The sequence below is a fragment of the Lynx canadensis genome, chromosome B1 (assembly GCF_007474595.2).
Source record: "Lynx canadensis isolate LIC74 chromosome B1, mLynCan4.pri.v2, whole genome shotgun sequence".
In the NCBI taxonomy this organism is placed as follows: domain Eukaryota; kingdom Metazoa; phylum Chordata; class Mammalia; order Carnivora; family Felidae; genus Lynx; species Lynx canadensis.
The window spans coordinates 66,664,270-66,678,870 of record NC_044306.2 but is presented as its reverse complement, the minus strand read 5'-3'; the positions used below and the strand labels follow the sequence as shown (position 1 = coordinate 66,678,870).

The following is a 14,601-nucleotide window of genomic DNA, read 5'->3' as shown; positions in this document are numbered from 1 at the left end:
TGCTAACAGAGAACCCAAAACTCTGTATCAAATGCACACGCTTTATATTTATTTCCTATTTCCTACTTGGTATAGGTATTTCATATTGATAACTATAATTCCATTTACTTATTTCTTTTTAGTATTCAAAATTCACTTTGTCCTAAGTTTTACAGAATTTTAAAATACTAACAATATGTTTTATATACAGGAGAATACATATAAAAAGATTCATAAAGGAATTAAGCCAGCTACATCATACAAGTATAGTGCAATTACCACTTGTCAAGTACATTATTGAGCGTGTATTAAATATCTGGAATTATAAGGTAAGGGAACTATTAAGGAAAACAGAAAGATAAAAACACATGATTTGTCTGCAAGATTTCAATCTTTTGCCAGTAATATATGTAAACAATATTATAATATGGAAATTAACACTGTCAATGTATAACCAAAGGGTTAAGGGAATAAGTAGCTCAACTTTTAAATCTTAGTAAAATAATTTTTTAAGCTAATCCCTAATTAATGAGTTGTATTCCCTAATGGGGATACCAGAGTATAATTAAAAACTGACTATATGTAGGAAATATACAAGGTGGTGTTACACATATTATGTGTTAATTGTCCTAAGTAATACATAATTATCAGAAGCAGAATCCGAGACTCAGAGAATGATGGTACATAAATCACTCAACTCAAAAGATGGGGATGCCTATCAGACTCCCAAATCCAGTGTTTGTTGTGCTCATTTTTTTTTCCTCTTTTACTTTATTTCTTTAAGTCTTTCTGTGTGTGTTTGTGCCCTTTATTATCTAATCACAAGAACACCATGCACCATGTCCTGTGTGGTTGTCTGGGGAAAGAAGGCAGAAAAACAGTGGGAAAAGAGCTTGAAATGCCAGTGGCTCACAAGGGATGTGAATAGGAGGATATGGAGAGGCAGTGAGTGTTTGGGGAGAAAGAGCCAGACTACTTGAACCTCTTTCTCACTTTGTAGATGTTATTACACACCTCCACCATCCCCCACCCCCCATCCATTGTTGAGAGTCACTACTCCAAAAGGGAGGTTGGTGATTTGTTTTTGTTTTTGTTTCTTTGCTGTAAAAGGCCTGGTAATATTTTGTGCTTTATAAGCCATATCATATCTGTGACAACTGCCCACTTCTGCCATACTGGCATGAAAGCAGCCATGGACAATACTTTACAACATGAGTGTGGCTGTGTTCTAAAGGAAAACAAAAACAAAGCCCCCCCCCCCCCAATTGACTTTATTCACAAAACAGGCATTTTCCCAGATCTGGCTTGTGGACCTTAGTTGGCAGACCCCTGCTCTGAAAATTAAGGAGTGAACATGCATTTAAGCCTGCATCAGCTTCTTGTTTTACATGAAATATGGCTCTCTCCAAAGAACATACTTTTTCTTAAGACCCACAACTTCACAACTTCAATTCTCTAGATTTGTTTTGAAATATCGTCAATTTATTCCTTCCTTAAACTTTCTCTTCTCAATATTCTTATATGTTCTCCTAACCTACATGCCTCACTGTCTTCCTCCTTCTCTACATAATCCACCATTTCTAAATATTTTCTACTCTATTGCCAGAATGAGCAATTCCCTCGTCCATTTATCATTCTGACACACAGGCCTTACTAACTGCCCAAACTGCAACAAGCTGACATATCTCCACACTTGGTGTCTCTGCATCTAGTTTTTTTGAGTACATTAAGAGACTACTGCATAGGCAAATTTACAGATTTTGAAATTCACAGTTTTCAGTTTGCAAGATGTTCAATGCTACTTGCTATTTATTTCACCTGACCTTTATGGTTACATGCCTTTCATTTCCTGCTCCATTTTTATTTCAAATCTTTACTATGTTTGATGTTTCCCATCTTAATACTAACTTCTTAATCTACGCAAGTGACCTTGCTTTTAAATAATGAAATACATACATGTAATTAGAAAGTAAACTCAAATCATTTTGCAGTATACATGGTTATTAAATCATCACATTTTATTACCTTAAACTAACACAATGTTATGTCAATTATATTTCAGTAAAAGCTGGGAAAACGAGTTAGGCCAATTTCCTATTTCCATCTACATTTTTACATTTATTTACATTTCAAAGGAAACTCTCTCCTGTTTCTTTGCAAGGGAAATCTCCTCTCTTTTCTTTCTGATTTCTATGATTATTTGGTCATCCTTCCTCACCTCCATCATCTCCACATCTTTTTCCTTACTAATATTCCTTCAAATTGATGCACTGTTTAAGAAAAAAATATCTTTATTTGCCCTAATTCTTACCCTCAGTGGCAGCTAACTTTTCTTTTTTCTTCCTTTCAAAACTGGAGAGATTTTTATACTTCCTACTTCCTTTTCATTTCCAAACCCGCTGAAGACTAATTGCTACTATTACTGCTTTTTTAAATGTCAAAAGGCCAAACCTAATCACCTAACTCACAAATACATTTCAGTGACTTGCCTTAACCTTTCTATGCATTTGACATTGTTGAACACTTTCCCATACTTAGCTTTATTTTCTTCTGTAGAATCACCTTAATTTCATGCTTCCTTGTTGATTTTCAGTCTCCTTGTGTTATTTACCTTGATTTGCCTTCCAATTGAACATTTCTGCTTTTCTAGGATTTTACTTCCTCTCATTAACATATCATCCCATCCATGGACATAGTTATGGAGTCTGTGCCTAGACTTGGACCTCACATATAAATGCCAACTAAGCATTTGTTGAATAAATGGATAATTGAATAACTATAGTATTTGGTAATATGTAATCATATAGAAAGTCCTATGAAATTCAACACTCCAATGCACTCAGAATTATCTCGTAGGTTGTGTTCCCTACTCACCTTTCATTTGTCACATTCTCTCAAAACTTTAGCTATTTTCTCTCGTTTTTAAAAATGATAATAGCTATCCTACAAGGGCCACACTCTTTCAATATTGAATCTAGAGTGTAACCAAACCCCTGAATTTACCTCCCTGTATATTCCTAGAGGCAAAGATATAACTTTCCCATCTAATATGGCTTACTAGTATTAAATGGGCAAGAGATGACAAAATCAGAAACTAATTAGAACTTTCTTCACTTTAATTTGTGTTAATCAGATCAATGTTCTTCTCTTCTAAGATTATAGACACTAAAGATATCAGCAGATGTAAACATGTTGGTTTACTTATATTAATATGGAGATTTGTAGCATTCAGGTTTTAAAGGTCAAAATTACTTTCCCATGTCATTTTTGAAAAAAAAAATAGATATTTCAAAAAAAGTATTTAAAAACATATATTGAAACATTCTTTATCAAAGTGGAATAAGAATTGATGTCTGTGCTTATAGAAATAATGCCAAAATGAAAATACATTCATTTCTAGCAGTATGAATTGCAGGAATTTAAAGCAAGCAATAAAGAATATCATGTCATGCAACAGATACTCCAGTAAAATGACCTGTCATGTTCTACTCTTGATGGTGGAAATAAGATATACATTTGTCAACCTACTGGTATAATCAACGTATATGCAACTGTTTTTGCACAAAGATATTTTTTTTCTACTTACCACATATTAATGATTATTATATGTGTAATAATTGATAAATTATAGTTACACATTAGATTATTAAAATTTAAGATATTTTATAAATTAGAATTCAATAATAATATTCATAACCTTAAAACAATTTGGTAATGTTTTTATTTTCCTCTGTCTTCATTTGCAAAGTATACTACAAAACATTCACTAAGGAATTTCCATATTATTTATACTTCCTATAATGTATTTTAAAAGTATGATTTAAACATTTAATTGGCCCCTGCAGAAAGGTATTCTCTGAAGACATCCACCTATTCTGTTCAGCATATCTGCTATAATCCATAAGACAAGTATTTAAAAGATACATAATATAATATTTTATTTATTGGTAAAATAATGACATAATTATTATGACAAGATTATTATTGAAAACACTAAAAATAGCAAAAGGCTCTATTTCAGATATAATGTGTTAGAAACAGCTATATTCTTTTCATATTCATGACATTTTGTTGTCATCTACTTTTTTTTTTTAAGTCATGTAAACTGTGTTATAAATTTTAATGTAAAATTTCTACATGGTCATTTGAGAGGAGAAAATGAAACTGAAAAGCACCTTGAAGTGTGAGTTGTTTGGACAGCTTTGGTGTAATATCGATTCCATTCTTCAGCCAGCCAAGCTGAGGGTTTGGTATGCCCTCTGCATGGCACCTGAGACTTGCAGTTACCCCAGGTTCTCGAGCCTGACTCTCTGGATACACCCGGATCACTGGAGGGACTACAAGAAGAAATGGGAAAAAAGTGAGTTACTAAGCCATATTCTGTGATTTTCCAAAAATTGCAATATGATAAAATTGCTAATTATATATTCTAATATATATATATATATATATATATATATATATATATATATCAGGCTCCATGCTGACAGCTCAGAGACTGGAACCTACTTCGGATTCTGTGTCTCCCTCTCTCTCTGCTCCTCCCTTGCTCACTCTCTGTCTCTCTCAAAAATAAACACATTATAAACAAAAAAATCTTAAAAACAAAATACAAAAGCCAGCTTAAAGGGGCTCGTATTTGCCAGATATATGAAAATTTGGGCATTAAAATAATTAACAACTCTAAAGAACTATAAGGAACAAAATAAGACTTTAAGAATTCAGTTATAGGGTCCCCTGGGTGGCTCAGTCGGTTAAGCATCCAACTTCTGCTCAGGTCATGATCTAGCAGTTCATGAGTTTGAGCCCCACATCAGGCTCCGTGCTGACAGCTCAGAACCTGGAGCCTACTTCAGATTCTGTGTCTCCTTCTCTCTCTACCCCTCCCCCACTCATGCTCTCTCTCTCTCTCTCTCTCTCTCTCTCAAAAATAAATAAAACATAAAAATTAAAAAAAAAGAATTCAGTTATATAAACAAATAATGAATATATAAATGAGAAAGAACAAAAATATTTTCCTTACCATAGCATGTTTAAAAGATCAGAGTAACAATTATATTTATAGAAGCATCCAGAAAATAAAATATTTAGAAATATTTAGAATATTTAGAAATGAATTTAACCAAGGAGGTGTAAGATTTTTACACTGAACACTGCAAAATGAGTTGAAAGAATTTAAAGAAAAACACATAAGTGAAAAGTCATGTGTTTATTAATTGAAATAATTAATTAGTAGGACAGTAAGAATTGGTAAGAATTGTCTGTGAGATGACAAGACTCCAAAAAAATCGATCTATAGATACAATGTAGTCCCAATAAAAATTCCAACTGCATTTTTTTGTGCAGAAATGGAAGAGCTAATCTTCAGCTTTATATGGAACTACAAGGGACCCCAAATAGCCAAAACAATCTTGAAAAAGAAGACAAAACTGGAGGTCTCATATCTCCCAATTTTCAAATGTATATATATGTAGACAACACACACACATACAGTATAGTAATCAAAACAATGTGATAACTGGCATAAAGAGAAAAATCAAATCTATGGATATAGACTTGGGATGCCAAAATAAACCTATTAATCTATGGTTAATGGATTTTCAACAAGGATTCCAGAAAAGAGTCTTTTCAAGAATTGATTCTGAAACAACTGGATATCCATATGAAAAAGAATGAACTTGAACCCCTACCTCACAACATATATAAAAATTAACTCAAAATTAATCAGACTTAAATGTAGGAACTGAAATAATAAAACACTTAGAAGAAAACATAAGGATAAATTATCCTGACTTTGTATTTTACCATGGTTTCTTAGATATGACCCCAAAATACAAGCAACAAAAGAAAAAATAATAAACTGAACTCATTACAATTAAAATTTGGGGTGCTCAAAGGACACTACCAAGAAAGTTAAACACAACTCACAGAGTAAAAACATATTTGCAAATTATATCTGATAACATACTAGTATCTAGTATATATCATGAGCTGTTATAACCTAGCAACAAAAGACTAACATGACCTTCCACACAGCAAAGGAAATTGTCAGCAAAATGAAAAGGAAACCTATAGAATGGGAGAAACTATTTGTAAGCCAGATATCTGATAAGTCATTAATATATAAATATACAATGAACTCATATAATTTAACAGAAAAAAAGCAAATAAAAATGGGCAAAGTACCTAAACAGACATTTTTTAATGAAGACATACAATGACCAACAGGTTAATGACAAGGTACTCAACATTACTCAACATTACTGCTTATCAGGTAAATGCAAACCAAAACCACTTCATATTTGTTAGGATGTCTATTTTAAAAGGCAAAAGATAACAACCATTGGTAAGGATATGGAGAAAACAGAGCCCTTGTACACTGCTGGTGGACATGTAAATTGGTACAACCACTATGGAAAATAGTATGGGGGCTCCTACAAAAATTAAAAATAGAACTACTTCCAAGTCAGTAAATTCTAACTTTCTGCTCAAGTAAGCTTTAACTGACACAGATTCCTTCTGAACTTTACCCTCAATATTCTCCCAGGAAAAATAAGATTGGATTTGTGTATCTTCTTTTACCCTGTGTCAGTTCTTCTGCTGATAGAAAATAATACCATCAGCAATAATACTTTAAGAGTAAAAATAATAATATGTTCATAGATGCCATAGAATATTTGTGTTGTACTTCTTATAGTCATGTTGCTTTAAAGATGAGTCACATAGAAGTTTGAAGCCTTCCCCAGGACACAGAGCTTGTTAGAGTCCAGAGTTGAGATGAAACTCCAGGAGGCCGTGATTCCTCAGCCAATGTTCTTTGCTTTTCATGCTGCCCCTAATCAACCTGGCTGATCTTGGTCTCTAATAGCCACTGAATTTAGCCAATAGGAAAAAAAATACACAAAAATCTGAAGGGTAGTAAAAACATGTTCCAAATTTGACTGATCAGTAATTCCTATGGCAATCAATCAATCAGTCAGTCAATCATAAAAATTACCTTACAATCCAGCAGTCTCACTACTGGGTATATACCCAAAGGAAACAAAATCACTATCTTTAGAGAGATAACTGTAGTCTTATGTTCATAGCAGCATTATTCACAATAGCCAAGGTAAGGAAACAAACTTAAGTGCCCATCAATGGCTGAGTGATAAAGAAAATATGGTATATATATGACGAAATATTATTCAGCCTTAGAAAGGACATTCTGTCATTTGTAAGAACACAGAAGGCATATTGTAAGTGAAATAAACCAGACAGAGAAAAAAAGATACTGTATGGATGACTTATATGTAAAACTTAAAAACAACAACAAACAGCAATAAAACCAACAACAGTAAGAAAATTATGTTGGGGCGCCTGGGTGGCGCAGTCGGTTAAGCGTCCGACTTCAGCCAGGTCACGATCTCGCCGTCCCCGAGTTCGAGCCCCGCGTAGGGCTCTGGGCTGATGGCTCAGAGCCTGGAGCCTGTTTCCGATTCTGTGTCTCCCTCTCTCTCTGCCCCTCCCCTGTTCATGCTCTGTCTCTCTCTGTCCCGAAAATAAATAAACGTTGAAAAAAAATTTAAAAAAAGAAAAAAAGAAAATTATGTTGACTGCAACCTCAGAAAAGACCTAATATCAGACCATCTGCTTAAGCTGTTCTCAAATTCTTTAGTTGTCTCATTTCTCTGCTTATAATCTCATAACTCTATATCTCTATTTTCCTGTTATCTCATATGAAAACAAATGTTATTTTAAACCACTAAGTTTGAGGATAATTTATTGTTCACTAATCTCTCTCTCTCTCTCTCTCTCTCTCTATATATATATATATATATTATCTGCACTGCCAGCGCAGAGCCCAACATGGGGCTCAAACCCACGAACTGTGAGATCATGACCTGAGCCAAAATGAAAAGCCGGACACTTAACCAACTGAGCCACCTAGGTGCCTTTAGCATTTGTTATTTAGAATGACCATGAAAGCATATGCACCCTGCATTTGCCTTAGTAATAATATGACTTGGTAAATAAAGAAAAACACTATGGTTTTCAGTGAAAAAATTTTCTGCAGGAGCTATCTTAGCAGAAGACAATGGACAGATATGCTCACCTGGGCCATTTTGCTCTTTGGTTAACTAATATACTTTGAACTACTTGATTTCTTTTATTTTCACCCAATGGAATGCCAAAGATGCAATGTGGATAACTAAACTGGGAGACTCTCTTTAGGATCTCAACTTTAGACCTAAGTTAATTTCACCACTGTTCTTTCTAGTGACTGGAGGAGCCATTGTATATACAAATTAGATTGACTAATGAATAAATGTCAGTCAGCCTTCTAGATTTACTGAAGATATAAAAGCAATTCAAACCAAGAGACTAGTTGAAGCCACAATCAGGACTATAGATATGTTTATCATCCTACTGTCCCCTTCTTTTTGGCTGTGTACGAGAGAGCTCTTAAACTAGACTCAAATCAGCTCTGATATGGAGACAAAGGGAAGGAAGGGGTCCTCAAAAAGTCCCAGTAATCCTTTGAATTTGCAGCTGCTTCTTTACTTTGTGAATTGCCTTTAATAGTTTCAGGAGCAGAAAAATATTAAACTTCCAAAATTCTGAAAACCAGATTTTTGCTACATCCTTTCCCCCTCTCCTAAATATAATTCCAAAGAAATGCAATACACACATCTGCAACAGCGATGGGAGTAAACCAAGCTCTGATTTTTTGTTAACTTCAATGACTATTTAAATGGTTTATTTTGAAATATCAAATATATTTTCAAAAATAGTCTTCATAAATTTCTGTACATGCTTTCTGGTGACCTAATGCACGTATTTTGGCATTGGGTACATATCTAAAAGCCCAGGGTAATTTCTATACCATTTTATTACATTGGAGTTTCAAGTAAATAACTTTTTAAAGAGATACAGTAATATACTTCCAGCAAAACCACATTACCATAAGATCTGGAGTAAAGAGACTTCTTTCATATACTCGGACCCAATCTTTAATCTCTTGACAACTCGAAAGTGAGTTAGAAGATGAGCTTTTTAAAAAGACTTTCATAGAGTGCCAAAATGGAAATCTACTCTTTCAGTAAACATTTAATAAAAGAAAGTGTATCTTGCCACAAAACTCATAGCCAAAGTAAGGACCAAGGCTTCTTGAAATATTATTTGGAATAGCAAAAAATTGAGACAACCTACATACATTGACAATTAGTCTGAAAAGAAGTACATCAATCAACTCAGTGATAACAATAGATTCTAGGGGCTCCTGGGTGGCTCAGTTGGTTGAGTGTCTGACTTCATCTCAGGTCTTGATCTCATGGTTCATAGTTTGAGTCCCATACAGGGCTTGCTTCTGTCAGCCTGTCAGCATAGAGCCCACTTCACATCCTCTGTCCCCTTCTCTCTTTGCCCCTTTCCAGCTCACACTCTCTCTCTTTCTCAAACAAAACAAAACAACAAAAACAATAAATTCTACATCTTTTCTATTAAAAATTGTAGATATTATATGGGTCACCTACACTGTCACTGATACTCCCCAAAGAACAGCTTTTCAAATAAGATGTTCAATTTCCCCCTGCATTCCTAGTTGTTTCTACCTTATTGATACATTTGCACATGAACTGAAAGGAAAATAATGAATAATAATTTTTGTCATATTGAACTTTTATACCCAAATATATAATATTACATTTTGAAAAAATCATAATACTCATATTGTATGCTTCTTCTTTACTATATGGATACCAAGTGATTGTCTGAAAGCTATCTCTTAACTTAGACACCAAATTGAAGGATAAGTGATCGGCATAACAACTACTTAACCTCGGTGACAAGCTACACATTTAAAAGTAGGTTATTTTTCCCGGGATACATATTATGAAATATAAATGACGATTGATGGCAGCCTGAATTAAAAAGTCAATAACCCTCCAGAGAGCATTTCAAGTCATTTGTTACCGTCATTTTTAGTTAAGAAGTTCACTCTATGAACTTATCTTTCCTTTCTACTGGTATTGCATAAATAAAGAAACTGAGGAAGACCACCAAAGGGTTTTCACATTGGATTTAGAATATTTGTGTGTGTTATCATGAAAATCTTTAATTTTTTTAATGTTTATTTATTTTTGAGAGAGTGAGAGAGAGACAAAGTGTCAGTAGAGGAGGGGCAGAGAGAGAGAGGGAGACACAGAATCTAAAGAAGGCTTCCGGCTCTGAGCTGTCAGCAGAGAGCCTGGTGCGGGGCTAAAACTCATGAACAGGAGCTCATCACCTGAGCTGAAGTCAGAGGCTTAACTGACTGAGCAACTCCAGCGCCCCTATCATGAAAAACTTTAAATTACAGGTTCCCAGTATTTTAAGCAAAATGTAATATGTAAAGGTTAGTGTCTATACACTGAACATTTTCTAATGATATTCAGGGTAGCACTAAAACAACTCAGGAAGCACTTTAAACTGGTTGAATTTATTTGGTATAACATTGTCTAATAAAGTCAAATAATATCTATATTAAATAGTATAATATTATGTGCTTATATGTACTAAACATTTAAGTAGTTGAGTTTACATATTGTTCAAATTCATTCTATAAAATATAACGAAATAAACTTCTGTGCCTTAAAATGGAAGAGATCTAAGAGGATGCAAATATATGAATTCTTTCATTAATAAAACTTAAAAAACATAAAATAGGAGTTTTGAAATAATAATTTACAGATAATTAGTGAGCAACTTCTGAGTGTAGCAAATTGAGCTAGATGATGTTCTCTCTCCATCTCCCACATACTCTGTTTTATGCATTAACATATTGAGTGAATGTTGAATTCAGGTTTTGAAATTAGCCAAGTGAACACTGGAAAAAATGCATTCTTGGCCTAAACTGTCTTATCTGGTACTGATTATAAAATAAACATATCTACTGGATTTAACTACTTGGAATCTAAATGTAAAGTCTGAATTCGGTGTTTAGCAGTTATATATAAGGTATATTTGGGGTCCTTGAAAAATAGTATTTTAAATTTTTTTTCAACGTTTTTATTTATTTTTGGGACAGAGAGAGACAGAGCATGAACGGGGGAGGGGCAGAGAGAGAGGGAGACACAGAACCGGAAACAGGCTCCAGGCTCTGAGCCATCAGCCCAGAGCCTGACGCGGGGCTCGAACTCACGGACCGCGAGATCGTGACCTGGCTGAAGTCGGACGCTTAACCGACTGCGCCACCCAGGCGCCCCGAAAAATAGTATTTTAAATGTCAAGGTCAAATAAATGTCAGTTCATTTATAGTAATTTGAAGAGGGATTAATGATTCACCTTAAATGGACATAACTTATGGAAACCCAACTCTTCTTTCTATAAGACAGTTAAAATAAATATCATGTGACTATATTGAACTAATATAATAAAACTGTATTTAATTTACCTGATGGTTCTTACAGCATAAAGTAAAAGTAATTGGATACTGTATATGGAGGACTAAGAATAGGTACTTAAGGCTAATACTTTTTTAACCAAGTATAGAAAATAAAATGGAAATGAGGTTCTGATACTAAATAGTAAATTTTGAATCAAAAAAGTAGCTAAGCTAAAGAAAATATTGCATAATTAGTACAATTATATTTGTTAGATCTTTCTTCCTGGAAACTTTGGGGTCCTAATGGAATCATTTGTGAAGATTTATCAGCTCAAAACCATAAAGTATTGAATAATAATAGGTATAAAGCTTAGTAAAGGTTGATGTATATATTTCTTAAAGATCTATAATAACTTCATTGTATTAAAATATATCAGTGCTATTCTCAATATTAGGAGTGTCTAATAGAATCTAATAATCTTCCTCATCTAGTATTAGAAAAGATCTATTGAAAAAAAATAGATCTCTATAATACTAAAACCTGATTTTTTGCCCTTTTAGCTTTCATTCTGTGATCTTTCTTTAGAAACTGCTGCACCATTACCAGAAAGTATAAAACCAGCATAACCTGGGTACTTTGGAAGCCTGATTTTGGAGTCAGGAAGCAGAGGTCACTGACCCAATATGGTGACTGCAATCTAACTGAAAACAAAAATGAATTTAAGGTGAATTGTCAGGTCACTGGTATGTAAACAACTAAACATTAGATATTTTTTTCTTTTTCTTGATGCCATTATCTTGCACTCTTTTGAAGGATTCTATCACTGCTCTTCCACAAATTATTCACACAGCTGTGACTGTTACAAAAGGTTCTAAGAAAGCTTGAGGGTAAGAATATAAATGTCTCTGAAGTAGTGCTGACTCACAGCGGCATCTGGATTGTTCTGTTTGTATTATGACTTCCTTTGTCATTAAAGCAACTTTCCTATGAAAAATTACAGACAGAGTTTAATAAATATTTTAAATGCTACTGAGCTTGTCCAATGCCTTTTGTCTCTGACATTATTAAAGCCATCAATTTCTCTTTAACTTTGTCCCAAAGCAGTCTTTTTATATTCATGACTTTCACACTGCCTCTTGTCAATATTACAAAACTCTCTGATCACATTATTGCAGCCTTCATAAAAATGTAGAGGATACAACAAATGTTGGAGGCAAAATATAAATAACAGCAACATACTTATGGTCATAAACTTTTGCAATTTTTTATTGGGTCTTCCTATTTATCCTACAGTATTGTAACAAATCACAACTTTTTAAGCTATTTTGAAAGGAACAGAGGTCTATCCTACTTTAACAAACTTAGATCCATTAATAGCTATCTTTAAAGTTAGTGGCCCTTTTAAGGCCCAATTTTGAAAAATCTCAAAAGCCCTCATTTACAGAAATACTCTCTGAAACAAAAGAAAGCATAACAAAAGTATTCAAGGCAATAATATAAAATGTTATTTTTCTAAATCTATGAAAAAAGTACTAATGAAAAAATTAATGTTATGTCTGGTACATGATGTATACTGTTTTTTTTTTCTTTAGACTGTATTTACTTTCATTTAATATATATTTAGTTTTAAAAAATTGGGGAGATCTCAAATTAATTATTTGAGGCAGGGAGTGTGCATCATAGAACATTATAGTAACCACTCCACATGCACACCTGAAAATTTGAATGTATCTCTAACACTTATTCTATGCTCTAAGGAATAAAATATCCAATTTCTCTAAGTCTCAGTTTCCCCACTTGTAAAGTGTGAAACCCTTCCTAGGATGAAATTGATGAAAAGAAACAAAGTATGACAAGTTGAAATATTAGGTGTCTTAACTCACACACTTTACTTTCCAGAAATCATATTTTTGCCATTACTTGCAGAATGACTGAGACTTAATAGGAGAAATGACAAATGCACATAATTTTACTAGTCAATATCAATTGATTAGTAGAAATGGACATTTTGAAGACCTAAATTGGAAGTGGCCAAAACTTATGTATGGGTTCAATACAATATAAAAGCTATAATTGATCAGCAAAATCTGCCAAGACTGGAGAAAGGGAAATGGAAGCCCAGACACATTTTGCGAATTTGTTTAATTTCAATATACAACATTAGATATAAACCCTATCTCAATACAATATGTAATGAGATATATTCAAAGCTGTCTGTAACTGTTCTAAACAGGTCAAGTGAATCTTCTAAGCTCTTCCTCAATCACATTTGTATCCTATTGGTCACATAACAAGTAAGCGTATGCTTACTCTGTAAAAAGACTGTGCTTGTGACTAAGAAGTAAAAACAATTGTATTAATTAGAGCTCAAAAAGATATAGAAAATATATGTTATTCAATATAATATTAAAATGTGTGGCCAAAGAGACAACTTTCCTTAAAGCTATCATTCTACCTAGACCTATCTTCCACAATTTGTATAAGGAATTGTAAGAACTTTAAATATATGTGAGACTATAAAATATGAAGCACTTTGTATCAGACAGGATCACTCAATTTACACATCTTAGATCACACCCTGGAATTAAATCATTTTGGAAAACTTACTCTAAATCTTCCAGTGTGTGTTTCTTCACTTGAAAAAAAAAATGATGATGAAACAATGTGATGGCTCTTTAAAATATAAAATGCTTTGCAAATGGAGAGGAATAAATTTATGGTTAATATTGTTGATTCAAATGTTGGTGGAAGTCTTCAATAGAGAAGATGATGAAAATTGCAAATATAAAATAATTTTGTTCAGAGATTTTCTTATTGCAAACTACTCTATGTAAAAAACAAAAAAGAAAAAAATCTTTAGGTTTACGGGGTTAAATTCATCTACAGTTATGCCAATTTAGCTAGTCCACAATTCCACGTCAGAGATATATACTTTTTATTATGGATTGATATCCAGATTTAGCAATGTGAAGTAATTTCTTAAGAAACTACCTAATTCACCTAGAGCAATTTTTATGCATGCTAACACACTGAGGATTATAAATATAATTTCCTAATTTCAAAATGAGCTTTTTGATATGAATCATAAATGCAATCTACCTGTAATTAGAGATAGTCATGTAATACTAAGCCATAATATTAATTTACTACAAGTGTACAGATAGTTCATTTGAAAAAAAGACACTCTTTTTATAAAATTTTATTTTTTATTTTTTAAAATTTACATCCAAATTAGTTAGCATATAGTGCAACAATGATTTCAGGAGTAGATTCCTTA

General features: G+C 33.1%; 1 protein-coding gene across 1 annotated transcript in view; it reads right to left on the bottom strand.

The window, feature by feature from the left end:
- Nucleotides 1-14,601, bottom strand: part of FSTL5 (follistatin like 5) — a 774,595-nt gene that overhangs the window by 146,458 nt on the left and 613,536 nt on the right. Inside the window, 1 exon segment of the mRNA XM_030312812.1 lies at nucleotides 4,155-4,316. Coding sequence (XP_030168672.1) covers nucleotides 4,155-4,316 — 162 coding nt within the window.